The 22,798-nt window shown below is 44.7% G+C and overlaps 1 protein-coding gene across 2 annotated transcripts in view; it reads right to left on the reverse strand.

Annotated features, from left to right (window-relative positions):
* Positions 1–8,460: 8,460 nt before the first annotated feature.
* Positions 8,461–22,798, reverse strand: part of LOC146869324 (E3 ubiquitin-protein ligase TRIM39-like) — a 168,382-nt gene continuing 154,044 nt past the window's right edge. Inside the window, exons 6-7 of one of the 2 annotated variants that reach the window (XM_085649386.1) lie at positions 16,407–16,454; positions 8,461–9,210 (exon numbers count right to left, since the gene is read on the reverse strand). In XM_085649386.1, coding sequence (XP_085505512.1) covers positions 8,699–9,210; positions 16,407–16,454 — 560 coding nt within the window. In that variant the 3' untranslated portion in view covers positions 8,461–8,698. The remainder of the gene's footprint in view (positions 9,211–16,406; positions 16,455–22,798) is intronic. The other variant, XM_085649473.1, reaches the window with a different exon arrangement.

Below are 22,798 nucleotides of genomic sequence, written 5' to 3' on the forward strand. Positions count from 1 at the left end.
GGTTTTCAGGCTACAATAAAAATATAAAGGTAACTTTGGAGATTAATGATCCTGCTGGAGAGAGATGGGAGTTTTATCTAGCGGCTGTTTCCACTCACATTAAAGTAACGCAGAGGATTAAGATGCCTGCTGCAGAGAACATGTCCGTGTGTCTGTAGGTTTTTCAGGCAACAATAAAACTGTAAAGGTAACTTTGGCGAATAATGTTCCTGCTGGAGAGAGATGGAAGTTTTATCTTGTGGCTGTTTCCACTCATGCTAAAGTAGCGCAGAGGATTAAGGTGCCTGCTGCAAAGAAGATGCCCTTGTGTGTCCCGAGGTTTTCAGGCAACAATAAAAATGTAAAGTTAACTTTGGAAATAAATTTTCCTGCAGGAAACAGATTGGAGTTTGATCCAGTGGCTGTTTCCACTCCTGAAAAGTAGCGTAGAGGATTAGGATACCTGCTGCAAAGAACATGTCCTTATGTGTTCAGAGGTTTTCAGGCAACAATAAAAATCTAAAGCTAGTTTTGGCGATTAATTGTCCTGCTCTAGAGAGATGTCAGTTTTATCTAGTGGCTGTTTCCACTCATGTTAAAGTAGCACAGAGGATTAAGGTACCTGCTGCAAAGAACATGTTCTTGTGTGTCTGTAAGTTTTTAGGCAACAATAAAAATGTAAAGGTAACTTTGGCGATTAATGTTCCTGCTTGAGAGAGATGGCAGTTTTATCTATTGGCTGTTTCCACTCATGTTAAAGTAGCACAGAGGATTAAGGTACCTGCTGCAAAGAACATGTTCTTGTGTGTCTGTAAGTTTTTAGGCAACAATAAAAATGTAAAGGTAACTTTGGCGATTAATGTTCCTGCTGGAGAGTGATGGGAGTTTTATCTAGTGTCTGTTTCAACTCTTGTTAAAGTAGCACAGAGGATTAAGGTGCCTGCTGCAAAGAACATGTCCTTTTCTGACGGTAAATGTTTAGGCAACAATAAAAATGTAAAGGTAACTTTGGCGATCAATGTTCCTGCTGGAGAGAGATGGAAGTTATTTCTAGTGGCTGTTTGCACTCATGCTAAAGTAGCGCAGAGGATTAAGATGCCTGCTGCAAAGAACATGTCCTTGTGTGTTCAGAGGTTGTCAGGCAACAATAAAAATGTAAAATTATCTTTGGCGATTAATGTTCCTGCTGGAGAGAGATGGGAGTTTTATCTAGTGGCTGTTTCCACTCATGTTAAAGTAGCGTAGAGGATTAAGGTGCCTTCTGCAAAGAACATGTCCTTCTGTGTTCAGAGGTTTTCAGGCAACAATAAAAATGTAAAAGTAACTTTGGCGATTAAGGTTCCTGCAGGACGGAAATGGAAGTTTTATTTAGTGGCAGTTTCCACTGATGCTAAAGGATTACAGAGGATTCAGATGCCTAGTGGAAAGAGCATGTCCTTGTGTATCGACGGGTTTCCAGGCGACAATAAAAATGTAAAGGTAACCTCGACGATTAAAGTTCCTGCAGGAGAGAGATGGAAGTTTTATCTAGTGGCAGTTTCCACTCATGCTAAAGTAGCGCAGAGAATTAAGATGCCTGCTGCAAAGAGCTTGTCCTTGTGTGTTCAGAGGTTTTCAGGCAACAATAAAAATGTAAAGGTAACTTTGGCAATGAAGGTTCCTGCAGGACGGAAATAGAAGTTTTATCTAGTGGCAGTTTCCAGTGATGATAAAGGATCACAGAGGATTCAGATGCCTACTGCAAAGAACATGGCCTTGTGTATCGAGAGGTTTTCAGGCGACAATAAAAATGTAAAGGTAACCTCGGCAATTAATGTTTCTGTGAGAGAGAGATGGAAGTTTTATCTAGTGGCTTTTTCCACTCATGCTAAAGTAGCGCAGAGGATTAAGATGCCTGCTGCAAAGAACATGTCCTTGTGTGTTCAGAGGTTTTCAGGCAACACTAAAAATGTAAAGGTAACTTTGGCGATTAATATTCCTGCTGGAGAGTGATGGGAGTTTTATCTAGTGGCTGTTTCAACTCATGTTAAAGTAGCACAGAGGATTAAGGTGCCTGCTGCAAAGAACATGTCCTTGTCTGACTGTAAGTTTTTAGGCAACAATAAAAATGTAAAGGTAACTATGGTGATTAATGTTCCTGCTGGAGAGAGATGGAAGTTTTTTCTAGTGGCTGTTTGTTTGCACTCATGCTAAAGTAGCGCAGAGGATTAAGATGCCTGCTGCAAAGAACATGTCCTTGTGTGTTCAGAGGTTTTCAGGCAACAATAAAAATGTAAAGGTAACTTTGACGATTAAAGTTCCTGCAGGAGACAGATGGAAGTTTTATCTAATGGCTGTTTCCACTCATGCTAAAGTAGCGCAGAGGATTAAGATGCCTGCTGCAAAGAGCATGTCCTTGTGTGTTCAGAGGTTTTCAGGCAACAATAAAAATGTAAAGGTAACTTTGGCGATTAAGGTTCCTCCAGGATGGAAATGGAAGTTTTATCTAGTGGCAGTTTCCACTGATGCTAAAGGATCACAGAGAATTCAGATGCCTAGTGCAAAGAGCATGTCCTTGTGTATCGAGAGGTTTCCAGACGACAATAAAAATGTAAAGGTAACATTGTCGATTAAGTTTCCTCCAGGATGGAAATGGAAGTTATATCTCGTGGCTGTTTCCACTGATGCTAAAGGATCACAGAGGATTCAGATGCCTACTGCAAAGAACATGGCCTGTGTATCGAGAGGTTTTCAGGCGACAATAAAAATGTAAAGGTAACCTCGGCAATTAATGTTTCTGTGAGAGAGAGATGGAAGTTTTATCTAGTGGCTTTTTCCACTCATGCTAAAGAAGCGCAGAGGATTAAGATGCCTGCTGCATAGAACATGTCCTTGTGTGTTCAGAGGTTTTCAGGCAACACTAAAAATGTAAAGGTAACTTTGGCGATTAATATTCCTGCTGGAGAGTCATGGGAGTTTTATCTAGTGGCTGTTTGAACTCATGTTAAAGTAGCACAGAGGATTAAGGTGCCTGCTGCAAAGAACATGTCCATGTCTGACTGTAAGTTTTTAGGCAACAATAAAAATGTAAAGGTAACTTTGGCGATTAATGTTCCTGCTGGAGAGAGATGGAAGTTTTCAGGGCTGTTTGTTTGCACTCATGCTAAAGTAGCGCAGAGGATTAAGATGCCTGCTGCAAAGAACATGTCCTTGTGTGTTCAGAGGTTTTCAGGCAACAATAAAAATGTAAAGGTAACTTTGGCGATTAATGTTCCTGCTGGAGAGAGATGGGAGTTTTATCTAGTGGCTGTTTCTACTGATGCTAAAGGATTACAGAGGATTCAGATGTCTACGGCAAAGAGCATGTCCTAGTGTATCAAGAGGTTTTCAGGCGACAATAAAAATGTAAAGGTAACCTCGACAATTAATGTTTCTGTGGGAGAGAAATCGGAAGTTTTATCTAGTGGCTGTTTCCACTCATGCTAAAGTAGCGTAGAGGATTCAGATGCCTGCTGCAAAGAGCATTTCCTTGTGTGTTCAGAGGTTTTCAGGCAACAATAAAAATGTAAAGGTAACTTTGGCGATTAAGGTTCCTGCAGGACGGAAATTGAAGTTTTATATCGTGGCTGTTTCCACTGATGCTAAAGAATCACAGAGGATTCAGATGCCTACTGCAAAGAACATGTCCTTGTGTATCAAGAGGTTTTCAGGCGACAATAAAAATGTAAAGGTAACCTCGACATTTAATGTTTCTGTGGGAGAGAGATCGGAAGTTTTATCTCATGGTTGTTTCCACTGATGCTAAAGGATCACAGAGGATTCAGATGCCTACTGCAAAAAACATGTCCTTGTGTTTCAAGAGGTTTTCAGGCGACAATAAATATGTAAAGGTAACCTCTACAATTAATGTTTCTGTGGGAGAGAGATCGGAAGTTTTATCTAGTGACTGTTTCCACTTATGCTAAAGTATTGCAGAGAGTTAAGATGCCTGCTGCAAAGAACATGTCATTGTGTGTTCATACGTTTTCAGGCAACAATAAAAATGTAAAGGGAAATTTGGCGATTAATGTTCCAGCTAGAGAGAGATTAGAGTTTAATTTAGTGGCTGTTTCCAGTGATGCTAAACTAGCGCAGAGGATTAAGATGCACGTCTGCTGCAAAGAACATGTCCTTGTGTGTTCAGAGGTTATCAGGCAACAATAAAAATGTAAAGGTAACTTTGGCGACTAAAGTTCCTGTTGGAGAGAGATGGAAGTTTTATCTAGTGGCTGTTTCCACTCATGCTGAAGTAGCGCAGAGGATTAAGATACCTGCTGCAAAGAACATGCTCTTGTGTGTTCAGAGATTATCAGGCAACGATAAAAATGTAAAGGTAACTTTGGCGATTAAGGTTCCTGCAAGACGTAAATGGAAGTTTTATCTAGTGGCTGTTTCCACTCATGCTAAAGGATCACAGGGGATTAAGATGCCTGCTGCAAAGAGCATGTCCTTGTGTGTTCAGAGGTTTTCAGGCAACAATAAAAATGTAAAGGTAACTTTGGCGATTAATGTTCCAGCAGGACGGAAATGGAAGTTTTATCTAGTAGCTGTTTCCACTGATGCTAAACGATCACAGAGGATTAAGATGCCTGCTGCAAAGAACATGTCCTTGTGTGTCCAGAGGTTTTCAGGCAACAATAAAAATGTAAAGTTAACTTTGGCGATTAACGTTTATGCTGGAGAGAGATGGGAGTTTTATGCAACAATAAAAATGTAAAGGCTTTGGCTATCAATGTTCCAGCTGGAGAGAGATGAGAGTTTTATCCAGGGCAGTTTTCGATGCTAAAGTAGCATAGAGGATTAAGGTGCCTGCTGCAAAGAACATGTCCTTGTGTGTTCAGATGTTTTCAGGCTACAATAAAAATGTAAAGGTAACTTTGGCGATTAATGTTCCAGCAGGATGGAAATGGAAGTTTTATCTAGTAGCTGTTTCCACTGATGCTAAACGATCACAGAGGATTTAGATGCCTGCTGCAAACATGTCCTTGTGTGTCCATAGGTTTTCAGGCTACAATAAAAATATAAAGGTAACTTTGGAGATTAATGATCCTGCTGGAGAGAGATGGGAGTTTTATCTAGCGGCTGTTTCCACTCACATTAAAGTAACGCAGAGGATTAAGATGCCTGCTGCAGAGAACATGTCCGTGTGTCTGTAGGTTTTTCAGGCAACAATAAAACTGTAAAGGTAACTTTGGCGAATAATGTTCCTGCTGGAGAGAGATGGAAGTTTTATCTTGTGGCTGTTTCCACTCATGCTAAAGTAGCGCAGAGGATTAAGATGCCTGCTGCAAAGAAGATGCCCTTGTGTGTCCCGAGGTTTTCAGGCAACAATAAAAATGTAAAGTTAACTTTGGAAATTCTCCTGGAACGCCTACCGTGGGGGAATCTGTGCCCCGCCGTTATTGCCCGATCCATCGCCTGCCCCGTCCCCTTAGCCGGTTTAGCTCTCCGGTACCGGGCACTGAGTCCACCCAGTCCCTGTTCTGACCTTCTCCCCCCCCTTGATACTCCTATGGATTGGTAGGGTCCCCCTTCTAGGGGAGCACATGCTGCTGTTTTCGATTGTGGGTTGCCTTGTGGTTTGATTTTGTTTGTTGTTATTTATGTTTAAAAGAAACCGTCATGTGGGGTCCAGATGGTGTGGCCATCAGCGCGGCTAACTCCTGTACGTTTCCCTTTGCCGCAGCCTGCGTTCTACTGTGTGTATCTTATGCTCCCCTTGTTTGCTAGCGGCCGGCCTGAAGGTTGTAGGCCCATCTTTGTATATTCTTTGAACGTTGTAATAAACGGTTTAAAAAAAAAAACAAAAAAAAACGTTGGAAATTAATTTTCCTGCAGGAAACAGATTGGAGTTTGATCCAGTGGCTGTTTCCACTCCTGAAAAGTAGCGTAGAGGATTAGGATACCTGCTGCAAAGAACATGTCCTTATGTGTTCAGAGGTTTTCAGGCAACAATAAAAATCTAAAGGTAGTTTTGGCGATTAATTGTCCTGCTCTAGAGAGATGTCAGTTTTATCTAGTGGCTGTTTCCACTCATGTTAAAGTAGCACAGAGGATTAAGGTACCTGCTGCAAAGAACATGTTCTTGTGTGTCTGTAAGTTTTTAGGCAACAATAAAAATGTAAAGGTAACTTTGGCGATTAATGTTCCTGCTTGAGAGAGATGGCAGTTTTATCTATTGGCTGTTTCCACTCATGTTAAAGTAGCACAGAGGATTAAGGTACCTGCTGCAAAGAACATGTTCTTGTGTGTCTGTAAGTTTTTAGGCAACAATAAAAATGTAAAGGTAACTTTGGCGATTAATGTTCCTGCTGGAGAGTGATGGGAGTTTTATCTAGTGTCTGTTTCAACTCTTGTTAAAGTAGCACAGAGGATTAAGGTGCCTGCTGCAAAGAACATGTCCTTTTCTGACGGTAAATGTTTAGGCAACAATAAAAATGTAAAGGTAACTTTGGCGATCAATGTTCCTGCTGGAGAGAGATGGAAGTTATTTCTAGTGGCTGTTTGCACTCATGCTAAAGTAGCGCAGAGGATTAAGGTGCCTGCTGCAAAGAACATGTCCTTGTGTGTTAAGAGGTTTTCAGGCAACAATAAAAATGAAAAGGTAACTTTGGCAATTAAGGTTCCTGCAGGACAGAAATGGAAGTTTTATCTAGTGGCTGTTTCCACTGATGCTAAAGGATCACAGAGGATTCAGATGCCTGCTGCAAAGAGCATGTCCTTTTGTATCGAGAGGTTTCCAGACGACAATAAAAAAAGTAAAGGTATTTTTGGAGATTAATGTTCCAGCAGGACAGAAATGGAAGTTCTATCTAGTGGCTGTTTCCACTGATGCTAAAGGAGCGCAGAGGATTAAGTTGCCTGCTGCAAAGAACATGCCCTTGTGTGTCTGTAAGTTTTTAGGCAACAATAAAAATGTAAAGTTAACTTTGGCAAATAATGTGTCTGAGGGAGAGAGATCGGAGTTTTTTCTAGTGGCTGTTTCCACTCATGCGAAAGTAGTGCAGAGGATAAAGATGTCTGCTGCAAAGAACATGTCCTTGTGTGTTCATACGTTTTCAGGCGACAGTAAAAATGTAAAGGGAACTTTGGCGATCAATGTTCCTGCTGGAGAGAGATGGGAGTTTAATTTAGTGGCTGCTTCCAGTGATGCTAAAGTAGCGCAGAGGATTAAGATGCGTGCCTGCTGCAAAGAACATGTTTTTGTGTGTTCAGAGGTTTTCAGGCAACAATAAAAATGTAATGGTAACTTTGGCAATTAAGGTTCCTGCTGGAGAAAGCCATTAGAGTTTTATCTAGTGGCTGTTCTGACTCATGTTAAAGTGAGCAGAGGATTAAGAGGCCTGCTGCAAAGAACATGTCCTTGTGTGTCCAGAGGTTTTCAGGCAACAATAAAAATGTAAAAGTAACCTTGGCTATTAATGTTTCTGTGGGAGAGAGATAGGAAGTTTTATCTTGTGGCTGTTTCCACTCATGGTAAAGTAGCACAGAGGATTAAGATGCCTGCTGCAAAGAACATGTCCTTGTGTGGTCTGAGGTTTTCAGGCAACAATAAAAATGTAAACGTTAACTTTGGAAATTAATGTTCCTGTAGGAGACAGATCGGAGTTTTATCCAATGGCTGTTTCCAGTTATGCTAAAGTTTCGCAGAGGATTAAGGTGCCTGCTGCAAAGAACATTTTCTTGTGTGTTCAGAGGTTTTCAGGCGACAATAAAAATGTAAAGGGAACTTTGGCGATTAATGTTCCTGCGGGAGTGAGAAGAAAGTTGTAGCTAGTGGCCTTATCCTTCAAGGAGTATGTGGGGAGGTGCGAGGTCTACAGTGGAACTAGATTTGACTTTACAAAAAAGTGTTGGAAGAGTTTATCTTGTAATGGGGAGGAGGCGTTTGTGAGGCAAACGTTGTGTGAGCCCAGAGCCTTTTTTTGGGGGGTAGAATTTGGTGTATTTATTGTACTTTATGGGGAACAGTAAATTTAGTAGATTTAAAAAAAAAGTTGCTAGATCATTGCAATGAGTGACTGTGTGTTCTGGGAATTTGCCGCCAATCGATGTGGTTAGGGATTTAACAATTTGGAAACACAAACAGTAAAGTAAGAGTTAACGACAGGCCGGTAGTTTCGTTGTTTTCAATCGATATTTTACTATTATAAACATGTTAGATTGGTCCATGGAGCCATACATATTACATTTACCCTTATTGCCCTTTTAGTAGTTTGCAGACAAGCATTATTAATCTAATTATAATTGGTGATTTTTGTTGTAAAGATGCATATGCCACCCACATGCACCCCAGCACACTACCCACATGCATCCCACCAACTCACACCTTATAACAACACACCACACCATGCCACTGCCCCATGTCACTGCACTAGACACCAAGTTTGCAGTACGGAGCACAGCAGCCACACTGCTCTACAACATACCTAAACACTTACAAGCTCCTAAAGGCGAGACCTGTTGGGTATGCCAATGCTTGTTTAATTCTGCTGAGACTTTATCATATGTTACATGCGGTTTGGTGCGTGATTGACATGGCAAACATTGTCTGCCCTTGTAAAAATGTACAAGGAAAAGAGATACATAGTTTCACATGAGGCTTCTGGTTGTGGCAACAGGTGAGCCCTCTTGTGAAGAAGGTCCTTTGGAATGTTGGAGTTTAAGCCATGGATGACAGTTGGGGGGGTGGAGGGGGGGCTCACACCAGCCTCAGCCCCTCTCCTCCACAGAGACAGAAGATGGGGAAGAGCCTCTGTGTGAAGGGGGCCCGCGGGAAGGAGTAGAGAAGCTCCATGGAGTCAGCATTGTACAGGGACAGCCGCCCCCCCTCGTAGTCCAGATACACCCCCAGCTTCAGGGCCTCCTCACGAGGGGACAGAGGGGTCCGAGGGGAGGTGAGAGCCTCGTACTGACCCTTCGACCCCTCCACAGCCCAGACTCCCCCCTTAGGTGACCATGTGAAGCGTCCCTTCCTGTTCACAGACTCCGCTGCGACCCCCACATCCCACTCTCCCCCCTCCCGCAGCAGCTGCACCTCCCAGTAATGTCTGCCGGAGGTGAACCCCTCGCTCCCCAGCACACAGGGCCAGAGGGTGAATCTGTTGGGGGTGTCCGACCGGGTCTGTGCTGTGTCCGTCCATCTCACACGTCTCCTCCCCTCAGACAGGAGGAGCCGAGGATGAGCCGTGTCAGGATCCAGAGTCACCATCACTGCAGAGAAGAGATTCACAATTAGAGATTTAATGACACAAAGAAAGGCTGTAATTACTGCTTCTGTTTTACATGTGATTAATTTACACCACATATGGAAGGAGCAAACGGCGCTAGATAGCGCGGCACTTGATTGCTCACTACACTAAAGCGCACGGCACTAGACCGCTCACTACACTAACGTGTGTCGCACTAGACTGCTCACTACACTAAAGCAAGCGGCACTAGACTGCTCACTACACTAAAGCGCACAGCAGCACTAGACTGCTCACTACACTAAAGCGCGCGGCACTAGACCGCTCACTGCACTAAAGCGTGCTGCACTAGAGTGCTCACTACACTAAAGTGCGCGGCACTACACTGCTCACTACACTAAAGCGTGCAACACTAGACTGCTCACTACACTAAAGCGTGCGGCACTAGACTGCTCACTACACTAAAGCGTGCAGCACTAGAGTGCTCACTACCCTAAAGCGCGCTGCACTAGACTGCTCACTACACTAAAGTGCTCGGCACTAGACCGCTCACTGCACTAAAGCGTGCTGCACTAGAGTGCTCACTACACTAAAGCGCACGGCACTAGACTGCTCACTACACTAAAGCGTGCGGCACTAGACTGATCACTACACTAAAGCATGCGGCACTAGACTGCTCACTACACTAAAGCGTGCAGCACTAGACTGATCACTACACTAAAGCGTGCGGCACTAGACTGCTCACTACACTAAAGCGCGCGGCAGTAGACCGCTCATTACACTAAAGCGTGCTGCACTAGAGTGCTCACTACACTAAAGCGCGTATTCATCCAGAGCACACACTACACCGAACAGCACACTGCACTACACAGGACATTCTACTACACACTACACTGCACCAGGTGGCATACTACATTGCACGACCACACATGACACACACTACAATAGCAGAGTAACAGCAACTTGATTAGATGGTACAGAGTGACAGAGCTACTCCAAGGTTTACTGTACTAATCAGTACTCTCTAATAGATAGTACAGAGTAACAGAGCTGCTACAAGGAAATCAGTACTAGTCAGTACCCTGGATTATATTGTACAGAGTGAGAGAGCTCCTAGAAGCCATGCAGTACTAGTCAGTACACTGCATGAGACGGCACAGAGTAACAGAACTACTCCAAGGTATACAGTACTATTCAGTACACTGCATTGGATGGTACAGAGTTACTTGAAAATATACTGTACGAATCAGTACATTGTATTAGATGGTACAGAGTGGCAGATCTACTCCAAGGTATACAGTACTAGTGAGTACACTGTATTAGATGATAGAGAGTGACAGAGCTACTGGAAGGTAAACCGTACTAGTAAGTACTCTACATTAGATGGTACAGAGTGGCAGAACTACTCCAAGGTATAAAGCACAAGTCAGTACACTGCAATGGGTAGTGCAGAGTAACAGAACTACTAGAAGGTATACTATACTAGTCAGTACACTGCATTAGATGGCACAGAGTGACAGAGTTTCTACAAGATATATTGTACTAGTCAGTACTCTATATTAGAAGGTACAGAGCAAGAGAGCTACTAGAAGGTATACAGTAGTAGTCAGCAAACCGCGTTAGATGTCACAGAGTGACAACGCTACTCCAAGGTATACAGTACTACTCAGTACATTGCATTAGATGGTAGAGTGACAGAGATACCAGAAGGCATACTGTATTTGTCAGTGGACTGTATTGTATGTTACAGAGTGACAGAGCAACTTCAAGGCATACTGTCCTAGTCCGTACACAGCATTGAATAGTACAGAATAACAGAGCAAGAGAGCTACTAGAAGGTAAACAGTACTAGTCAGTACACTGCATTAGATGGTAGAGGGCGATAGAACTCCTAGAAGGTGTACTGTACTAGTCAGTACACTGCATTAGATAGTACAGAGTAACAGAGCTACAGAAAGATAAACTGTACTAGTCAGTACACGGCATTAGATTGCACAGAGTGACAGAACTACACCAAGGTATATTTACTAGTCAGTACACTTCATTAGATAGGACAGAGTAACAGAGCTACTAGAAGGAATAATGTACTAGTCAGTAGACTGCATTAGATGGTACATTGTAAGATGGGTACTCCAAGGTATACTGTATTAGCCATTACCTCCTCGTAAGTCACCCTGGAAGTGTTGGCATTGCTTCGGGGTCGTTTCGCCCGGCTCTTCTTTCCTTCTAGCCATTGGTGTGTTTCTGCCTATGGCCTTACTTCCCTGTACGCTCCTTTTCTTGGTGGCTCTCAGTTGTTCAGCTGGGTCGGGCCTGGTCAGTGGCTGGCTTGGTGGCCTCCTGGGTCCTCGCTTCGGCGGCTCGTTCACTACATGTGAACCATTACAGGGACAGGTTGCTTGGCCCCTGCGCTGGGATGTCACGCTCGTCACCCAGCGTTCCCCATGCTGCTGGTTCTGTATGCTTCCTTGTGCATAGTGGCACTGTGATGGGCCTTCGCTTTCCTTTCTGGTGGCTTAGCCATGGACCTGGTCCCTTCTGATTTTCGGGCTCCTTGGCCTTGCGGGCTTTCCGCTGTTGGCTGCTTTGGTGGCCGGGTTGCTTCTGGGTTGTTTCCTGTGGCTACCGGCTGTTTTGCCCTGTGACTTTGCTGGTGTTGCATTCCCTTCCGGGGGGTCCTTTGAGCCAATAGGGTCCATGGCCTGCCTGTTTTTCACCGTGTTGATGGTGTTTTGTTGGCATTCAGTTTTGAGGGTCGGAGGGGGTGCTGGGTTCCTTTCTGCGCTCTCCTCTGTTCTTGCGGCTCCTGCCGGTCTGCTGGGCTGCGTCTGGTTCCTCGGCTTCTGCCTTCGGTTCCCTCAGTTGACTGCCGGGCCTGATGGGTTTTGTTTCCTTCTTTCCCTCCGGTCACTGGACTTGGGGTGGTTTCTGTTCTCTCGGTGTGGTGGTCCAACGTGCTGTTTTGCTGTGTTTGCGTCGGACTGTGTCTTTTGGCTGCTGTGGCATCTTGTTGTCTCTGTGGTGGTGTTGCCCTCTTTCCTTCGAATCCAGAGCCTGGGGCTTTAGCTTCTCTCTCTTTTGACTGTCCGTCGGGCAGTCTTGCTCGTTTGGGCCAGCCGTCCTCTTGCTGTTGTGGTGCCGGTTTGTTTTTTTGCTTTTGGCTCCGTACGGTCTGGTTCCGTTCCTTCTCTGTCCTCCTTCAGTCGTTGGTTCGGGTGGATTTTCTGGCAGCCCTTCGGGTCTTAGGGGTTCTGGGTTTTCGGCCCTCCCCTTCTGGTGTCTCTCTGTCCCGGGCTGGTTCTCCCTGCTCATGGTTACCTGTCTCTTGGGTGGTTTCTTCCACTCGTCTGTGTTTTGGGGTTTGCCCTGCTTTTTTGGCATCCCCTTCTGGTCCATTGGTTTCTTGTGAGTTTCCATGAAGCCACTTGGCTTTAGTATGTGCTCACTTCGTTAATCAAGTGGCGAGGAAGACTTACGAGGAGATAATGCCCCAGTTACTTACCAGTAATCTTCATTACTCCATGTATAGTCTTCCTAGCCACATGAGTTCCCATCCTTCCCTCCCTGTGTTGCTATCGGCTTCATGTTTCTGCTTGGTAGTTCTCAGGCTGAGGGTTGGGCCGGCCCTCCTCTTATAGAGGCCAGGGGTGATAGGGGTCGGCCATGTTGGGAAGGGATAGGAGGCATGGGAGGCTAACTTTTGCTTTGGAGGGTTCTGATGTGGAGCTGAAGCTCACTTCGTTAATCATGTGGCGAGGAAGACTATACTCGGAGCAATGAAGATTACCGGTAAGTACTCTATATTAGATAGAACAGAGTAAGAGAGCTACTAGAAGGTATAATGTAGTAGTCAGCATACTGCATTAGATGGCACAGAGTGACAGAGCTACTCCAAGGTATTCAGTACCAGTCAGTACACTGCATTGGACGGTGTAGAGTAGGAGAGCTACTAGAAGGTATACATTACTATCAGTACACTGCATTAGATGGTACAGAGTGGAGGAGCTACTAGAAGGTATACTGTAGTAGTCTGTACGCTACATTAGATGGTGCATAGTAAGAGAGCTACTAGGAGGTACACTGTAGTAGTCCCCACACTGTATTAGATGGTACAGTGCGACAGAGCTACCAGAAGGTATACTGTACTGGTCAGTACACTGAATTGTGTGTTACAAAGAAACAGAGCAACTCCAAGGCATACTACACTAGTTAGTACACTGCAGTAGATGGAACAAAGCAACAGAGCGACTCCAAAGTATACTGTACTACTCAGTACACTGCAATAAATAGTTCAAAGTAACAAAGTCAGTCTAAGGTATAGTGTACAGGTCAGTACCCTACATTAGATGGTACACAGTACCAGAGCTACTTTAAGTTATACAGTACTAGTTAGTACACTGCATTAGATGAAACAGAATGACAGAACTACTCCAAGGTATATTGCACTTGTCAGTACACTGCATTGGCTGGTGCAGAGTAGGAGAGCTACTAGAAGGTATAGAGTACTAGTCAATACACTACATTAGTTTGTACAGAGTGACAGAGCTACTGGAATGTATGCTGTACTAGTCAGTACACTGTATTAGATGGCACAGAGTAACAGAGCTACTCCAAGGTAGCCAGTACTAGTCAGTACACTTCATCAGATGGTACAGAGTAACAGAGCTACTAGAAGGTATACTATACTAGTCAATACACTGCATTAGATGTCACAGAGTGACAATGCTACTCCATGGTAGCCAGTACTACTCAGTACACTGCATTAGATGTAACAGAGGCATTCTCTACTAGTCAATACTCTATATTAGATGGTACACAGTATGAGAGCCACTAGAAGGTATACAGTACTAGTCAGTACACAGCATTAGATTGCACAGAGTGACAGAGCTACTCCAAGGTATACAGTACTACTCAGAACACTGCATTAGATGGTACAGAGGCACAGAGCTACTACAAGGTAAACAGTACTAGGCAGTACACTGCACTGGATGGTACAGAGTAAGAGAGCTACTAGAAGGAATACTGTACTAGTCAGTACACTGCATTAGATGGTAGAGTGGAAGAGCTACCAGAAGGTGTACTGCACTAGCCAGTGGAGGGTCCGCAGGTGTTAGCTGATGTGTTCATGTCGAGGGATGCTGAAGACGCGTCTGGCTGCGTGTTCTGTATGGTATGGAGCTTGCTGAGCAGAGACTTGTTGATCCTGGCGTAGAGGGTCTCTTTCCGTAGTCCAGTCTGCTGGTTATGAGTGCGTGGGTGATGGCCTTTCTTGATTCAGGGGAGGATCCATTTGAAGGTTTTTCAGAGGATGCAAAGAGTGTTGAAGCCGCTGGGGGCGACAGCGTCGACCTGACGGTTCATGGAGAGGGAGGAGTCAAGTACGATGGCAAAGTTTTGGGCGTAGTCCGTAGGGGTGAGAGGGCTGCCGAGGGAGGTGGGCCACCAGGTTTTGTCCCATGCATAAGGGGAGGGTCCGAGGACGAGGAACTCTGTCTTCTCTGAGTTGAGCTTCAGGCAGCTGCTGCTCATCCAGGATGCGACGTCCTTCATTCCTTCCTGGAAGTTGAGTCTGGTGGTGAATGGGTCCTTGGTGAGGGAGAGGATGAGCTGGGTGTCGTTGGGGTAGGATACTATGCTGAGTCCATGCTGTCGGACGATGGCGGCGAGGGGGCCATGTAGATGTTGAAGAGCGTGGGGCTGAGCGATGATCCTTGGGGTACTTCGCAGTTGATTTCCGTGGGTTCGGAGAGTAAGGGTGGTAGTCTGATTCTTTGGGTTCTGCTGGTGAGGAACGAACGGATCCAGTCGAGGGCGGTTCCTTGTATACCGGCGTCGTGGAGTCTGGTGGTGAGTGTGCGGTGGGAGATGGTGTGGAATGCTGCCGAGAGGTCGAGTAGGATCAGGGCTGCGGTGTGTCCTTGGTCGAGGAGGGTGCGGATGTCATCTGTGGTGGCAAGTCAAGCTGTCTCGGTGCTGTGGTTGCTGCGGAATCCGGATTGGGAGGGGTCGAGGATGGAGTCTTCTCTGAGCTGCGGTCTGACTTCTGCGCATTTCCAGTCATCGGGGAAGATACCGGTCTTGAAGGTGGCGTTGATGGTGTGTCGTAGTCCTGGAGCGATGGTGGCTCTGTGGTAGATGTGTGGTGGGCAGGGGTCCGGGGGGCCCCTGAGTGGATGCCTTTCATGGTCGAAGTGGTGTCTTCAGTGGTGACTGGGGTCCAGGAGGAGATGGTGGGCTGGCTGGCGTTGCTGGTCAGTACTCTATATTAGATACTACAGAGGAGGGTGTGGATGTCGTCTGTGGCGGTGAGTAGAGCGGTCTCGGGTCTGTGGTTGCTGCGGAATCTGGATTGGGAGGGGTCAAAGATGGAGTATTCTCCGATGAATCTCATTAGTTGTGCATTGACGGTCTTCTTGGTTTATACTAGAAGGTATAAAGTAAGGGCTGCTTCCTGCGAAGATGACGCAACGCGGCATCGGACCGCCGACGTTTTTTGGAACGAAGGAGGCAAGATGACGTCTGAGTGAGGCCACCACTCACCTCTCTCCTCTCTCGCTTGATATTTCTCTGTGCCGTGAAACCGGTGTATGTGCTGGGGCGATAGTCTGACGGGAGATTTCTATGGGCCCACACCGGCAGAACAACGAGGCGGGCGCTGGACACACTCGTGCTGGGGAAGACCGGGCTCCTGCTTCGGCCGCTGGGAGGCTCTAACGTGGATGCTGCTGACAGGCTGGATACAGCAATGCTCCACAGGCTGGAACGCAGACCGCAGAGTCAGTGGTGATGGCTGCTCGCGGAAAAGGGAAACCACGGACAGCGGCCCCTGCTACCACCTCCATACAATCACCCCGTAAAGGGACTGATGCCAAATTGGGGGGCAGGAAGGGAGACCCTTGTACTGGTAAAGGGGACGAACAGGAAAAGCAGGAAAAGGAAAAAATAGAGCCTCACATAAAGACAATTCCCCGGTGCTTACAGGCATCCGGAGAGGTTGCAACCTTCCATCTCGAGCATGTTTCCACCCCTAGACATGAGCGAAAAGGAAAAGGCTGGGCAGGAAAGACAGCAAAATCAAGGAAATGGTGATGGTAATGGGGATGTGTGTAACTTTGTGAACAGCCCTACACATACTGCAATACCCGGTATACAAGAGGCGGAAAATGAGAATCCTTGGCTGGCAAACTGTGATAATACTATTCTGGAAGCATCTTCACATACCTGCCCGGCGGATGAGACTGGAAGTAATGATAACTGCCCCCGATATACCTACCAATAAACCAAATGAAGAGAAGGGTGTTAGTACACCAGATATGACAAAAGTACGCATGGCGCATCTAGAGGGTGCAAATCCCAAAGAAAAACTATGGAGACTGGTTGTTTATCCTCAGATTCTTTGGAAAAGGTTTTTACTCTACTGAGGAATCAGAGGGATCTGACATCAGCCTATTTGCTATTAGCGATGGCGGAGGCTCTTCCTCAAGTAATAGTAGCCGACAAGAGAACGGCGCCATCTCTAAGAAACCCAAACAGACATCTGGGAAGAAAGTTCAAGAAAAACTCAGGTGATAATGAGGTTGAGGAGGAATTGTGTTGGGATTATTCAGCTGCAAAACTGTTCTCCCCTGAAGATGTAAATGGAAAAGAGAAACTATCAATTTGGAATCCAGGGGGTGAAATGGAGCAATCAAACGATACAAAGGTGGAGGAACCCTCCGTAGCTTTAATCTTACCATCCCTGCGACTATTCCAGGATGATGTCAAGTCTGATAATCGTCTGGCTGGCCTCTAAAAAACTCCAAGTATCCATACGCAAGACTGGGAAAATCTGTACTGATATCTCAGAGAAATTAAATATGGTAGAGACACGTACTGAGGCATTAGAAAATACAGTTGACACGCTGCAGGTTCAGGATACATCGCAGGAGAGCACCCTGAAAGATGTTATGTGGAAACTTGAGGATAATGAGAATCGCCAACGCCACAATAATCTAAGGATGCTAGGAATCCCCGAAAAGTGCGACGGCTATGACATAAGGAAATTTATAATTAATATGAGAGAGAAAAAAGTCTTTATTTATTTTCCGTCAGTATGACCATAAAAGCACAGATAAAAATACAATACATTTCATTCGATTGAATTTTCCTTTCATGAAGGTAAAAAACTCTCATTGCTCTAAATAAGGGGGAGAGTTACTCATAAATTGCATGTGCATTACATTGTTATTTAATAAAATACCAATAAAAATGGGTGTGCAATACAAGAGCAATATTAGGCCTTAACGCATTTTCCAAAAAACCAAAGTTTGTGTTGCAAACATCACAGCCGTGACATGATCACAAATTCAAAAGAATATACAGATAAAAAAGGTACAAGATGCACATTTTGCACATTTTAAGCTTAAAAAAATGATATTAAATATATCAAACCCAGTTGATAAGATATGATAAAATAATCAGGCAGAACCTATGGGCTCATCTTTAGGATAGCTCGACGTGCACACCACATGGAGAATAAAAAACGAGATATTGAATGCACAATGGGCATGTGCGTGTCATATTTCAAAATCCTAAAAACCTCAGCACAGTGCTTAGTTCCCAGATTTCTGTATAGCTGTAATAGCCATAGATGTCTCGCCTTCTTATACCTTTGACAGAAAAATATTACATGATATTCCGTCTCCGCTGCATTGCTACATGCCGAACCTCCCAAATTGGATGAACCTGCCCATTTATTTGTGAAAGCACGTAACGGGAGCACCCCATGCCTAAACTGCAGGTATAACTTCTTGGCAAGAGCCAGCTGGATATCGTCCAGGCAGGATCTAATCTGTACTGTTTTTTAATCTCTCAAAACACTGCAATTAATGAGCAGAACTTCCCTGTATCCGGGTAAGTTTGTGCTCCCTGTAGCTCTCTAACAGGTCCTTTCTAGATATTATCAGGCAGACAGGCAGATTTCTGCATTGTTCCACAAATTACCCCTTCCTATGGCCGCAAAAGTATTCTTGATGAAGGCCAGCCATGGTAGTTCGCTTGCATCCTGTAAGCTCAACACTTCGCTCAGCTCTTCCCTGTGTACAGCCAGTTCTGGGTACTCCACACACATCGCCAGAATAAAAGTGGTCTATGAGTGGCATAGTCTGCAACTGAACTAATCCCAAGGTCCATACGAAGTGGTGTAAGCGGGGAGCTTGGGGGAAGACCCAACAATTACATGGCAAAGGAATTCTCAATTTTCTCTATAGAGCCAGATGGACGGTGACCCCATATATCAGGCCCATACAGGGCAGGATCCCTAGCTTGTGCTTTGTAGATTTCCACCACCAGCCCAACAGATTTATGGATACAACTTCTGTATACCTTTTTCAGTCCCCCCGTTGTCTGGGCCAGCTTTAAGCTTGCTTTCTTGATTTGGGCACCCCAGTCCATTTTTTCACTGAGTGTGATTCACGGGGTTTCCCATCTAGGCAAGGATTAGACCGAACAGTATTACCTACATTAAATACCATGTATTTGGTTTTCTGCAAATTGATCTCCAACCCCCTATTTTTGCAAAAAACATAAAGCTGTCTGAGGCCCTCTGACTTCCATAGGTGACTTTGAGAGCAGAAGTGGTTCTTCACGGTTCGCCAGCTTAGGGGCATCAATATCCTTCCCAGCAATCAAAGCCTCAACTAGGCCATTAATAAAAAGGCAAAAAAGGGTCGGCCAAGGCGCAGCCTTGGCGTACACCTCTGTCTACATGTATGGGAGCAGTAAGTTCACCATTTTTGCCGTACCTAATTTGGGCAAAATTGCCTTCATGCAGTCGATTTAGATAGAGGCAAAGTTAAGGTGGAGCCACAAGTCCAATAAAATAGCCCACTGTTTGTCCCTCGACACCAAGTCAGATGCGGATTTTAGGTCCACAAAAATGAGTTAGGAGGCTGCCACCCTCTATACACACTGACTTCCAATGTAATAGTTGTAACCTATAAATGTGATCTATTGTGGACATCTTCGCTCTGAACCCGGCTGAAAGGTTCCCTACCCGAACTTTCTCACTGGGATTGGGACAAGGAAGTACAATGTGTCCATCGATTTCCCTTATCACCTGCAAGGCACTCGTCCAGTGAGCGGGCGCTGCCCCGTGCTATATTGGTCTATTTTGGAAAGGTTTTGTTACGCCAGGCTGTGTATGACCTAGCCAGACCTAATGCTGAAAGAAGTTTTGAGGGTTTCTCCTTTTTGCCAAACCAGATTTCTCACACGCTACTGATGGCGGCTTAGACAGTTTACAACCCCTCTCCAGACAGCAGGGGCTGCAGTATTTTTGCAAAATCCAGCTAGGCTGAAAGTTGCCTTTCAGGGTCAGAATTTTAGCTTCACTTCTGAAATCCAAGCCCAGAAGCTACTGGATGATATCTTAGCAGTGGCCATCAGTGGTAAAAAATAAGTGTAACATGCTAGGCAAAGCGCTGGATAGAGGCTGGAGATTCCGCTTTATGGGAGAGCTGTATTTTTTTTTTTAATGTATATTTGATCACTGGTGGGGGGGAGAGGTGGAGGGAGAAGAGGAGTGGTCCAGACGTCCTCACGCAGGCTCATGGTTGAGCCTGATTGCCTAGGTTGTGGGGAGGGGGGGCGGGGAAAGGGTGGGGGAATGGGATCTTCAGACAGAGGCTGGTTCAATAGTGTTTTTTGTCACATTTATCACATTTGTCACATTAGATGAAAAGAGTGAGCGATCGGTGTGGTGGGATTGCTGTAGAGTGATGTGGTACCAGAATCTGGTTAATGTTATAAGCCGACATGGGCAGACTTAGAATCGCAACTATCAACATCTGTGGTCTCAATGACATCAAGAAAAGGCAGAAGGTAAAAGTTGGGTTACAAGCGTTTGTGGCAAACAATATTTGCCTCCAAGAGACACATATAGAAGCATCACAATTGCATGTATTAAAAACACTGGGGTATAGGGTGGTTAGTGCAACAACGCAGGGGGCCAGGCTTCGGAGCGTTGCTATATTGGCTAAAGGAGGTGGGATCCAATGCACACGGTCATGCTCTGATAAGTTTGGCCGGGGGGCGATTACTGAATGTCAATATAGTGTGGGTAAGAAACTGACACTGTGTCCAGTATATGGATGTAATAGCGACGATCCAGGTGTACATGATACTATCTCCAGTGAACTCGCTCATTGGCCTCTTCCACTTATTCTGTGTGGGGTTCCTTAAATCCTAACAAATGTGCCAAGCAAACAATGAAGGCTCTTCAGGATAATTTAGGGGCGGCAGAGGAAGGTTTGGTAAGGGCTGAGGGACGGAATCTGGAGGTAGAACAACGGCAGGTGGCGATCGCTAAAGCTGCCATCACTGATATTCTGGCGGATAAAGCAATGAGTAAAGCAACAGCCCAAAAAGAAACAGTATATGAGTTTAGCGAGCAGATTGGTCACCATTTCGCAGTTCGTACCAGGCAGCAACTAACATCTAACACAATCCGAGACATTAATGACCCTGTGCTAGGGCGGATTACCAACCCAGATTTAATTCTATACTACTTCCCGTCACCTAAAAGGAATTGTAAATACATTATTTGTACATATTTTCAATGGTTGACGGCCTCCGGGATCATGGTCTTAGGCTAAAATAGAGGTTTTCTGAAAAAAGATTAAATCTCCCTTACAATTGGGCTCCTACCATCCTATTACCTTGATTAACGACGACTCTAAAATCTATTCAAAGCTATTGACCATCCGACTTGCGCCAATAATTCATAAGGTTATCTCGGGGCGCCAACATGGGTTTGTTCCCGGGAGATCTACAATTGACCATGTGCAGAGAGTTATCACACTATTTGATATCACCAATGTTGCAGGAGACCCTATGGCTCTTATCCAATTGGATGCAGAAAAAGCTTTTGATAGGGTCTCCTCCCAATGTCTATGGACGGCCATGTCTAGAATTGGTATTAGGGATGGTTTTATTCAAGCAGTCAAAACATTATACGGCGAACCATCAGCGGTAGAAATAGTGAACGAACACTCTCTAAAAATTGTTTAATTTCCCAGGGGAACAGGCAGGGTTGCCCGTGCTCCCCTCTTTTCTTTGCAATGTGTATTGATCCTTTTATCCACAGGTTAGAAAATAACGTGCTAATACTGGCAATATGGTCAGAGAACTGGGCAACTAAGACCTTGGCCTACGCAGACGATATTGTCCTTGTTACATCAGATACATAATTCTGCCATAAAGGTCATCGAAGATGCGGCTGAGCGCTTCGGGCATATCTCTGGATATGATCTGAATCAAGATAAGACGCAGCTTGTGCTTAATGATAAAGTCAAGATGATGGACAACCGGGTAGTCGAAAAGGCCACGTATTAGTATAACCTCCAGGTTGGATAAAGTGGTCAAGGACAATATGGAGCCTTAACGGAGAATACTAAAAAAGATCTCGCAAGGTTAAATAACCTACATTTATCCGTAGGGGGTAGGTGTAATGTGATAAAAATGCTCTTTTTCCCGAAATGTTTATATCTTTTTAGGGCCATATTTAGAATTCACTCCTCAATGGTTTAAAGCAATAGAAAATATATTCTCCCAGTTTATATGGGCATATTCGCGACCTCACCGAGCCCTTAGGACAGGGGGGGTTTGGCTCCACCGAACCTGAAACTATACTATTGTGCCTCCACACTGATATATAGTCACAAGCTGCTTAGGACGAATGCCAGTTCCTTCTCCGTTTGAACTTATTATGAGGGGAGAGACGGGAGTATGTTTTTGGCGACAACAATACAACAGTTATTACAAAAAAGTTTGCTTTAAAACTCTTTTTAGTGCCTTTAAGGTATGGAGTGCTATACGTAGAACCCTGGGAATTGGTAGATTATCTTTTTATACACCTATATCTAATAACTGCAATCTTTCCGAGCTCTTTGGAGATTTGTTTATGGATAAATGGATTAGGGCTGGAATAGATCAGTTTGGCTGTTTTTACTCCCCCTCATGGCTTCGGTCCTTTGATGAGATGAAACAAGAAAATACTCTTTATTTGTGGGATTTTAGTTTCTCCAGATTTCGGATTTTCTCTTAAAAAAAGGAAGTGGATGGGCCAAGTTTGAGAGAGTGGAAACAATTAAAAGTATAGTTAAAGATAAAGTTAAGTTCTATCAGGGAGATCTATGGCCTTATAAATGCTGCTCGGCCCGATGATTTGGACAAGTGTTCTCAAAGATGGCAGCTGAAATTGGGGGTTTCAGCTGCGACTTTTCTGTATGCGTATGAGATGTCACGATAAATTTTAATGTCCACTAGGCTACAAGCACAATTTTATAAGACCCGTTTTTCTTTATACTATGCGCCCGACAAGATAGCAAAATGGGGGGCTGGAAAGGAAACATTCTGTCCACGTTGTGCACTTTATAATGCTGATATCATTCACATCTTTGCGTCTTGTAACGTATCGCAAAAAATAATCAAGGATATATAAGATTTTTTATCGGAGGTGTTAAAAACTGAAATATTATTGTCAAAGGATGTAATATTGTTAGGGATTTCTGAAGCAAATCGAATGGGGAAGGGTCATGAATTAATTTTTATATCTATGGTGGTCTTAAGGATGT

This window comes from Triturus cristatus, chromosome 1_1 (genome assembly GCF_964204655.1).
Source record: "Triturus cristatus chromosome 1_1, aTriCri1.1, whole genome shotgun sequence".
In the NCBI taxonomy this organism is placed as follows: domain Eukaryota; kingdom Metazoa; phylum Chordata; class Amphibia; order Caudata; family Salamandridae; genus Triturus; species Triturus cristatus.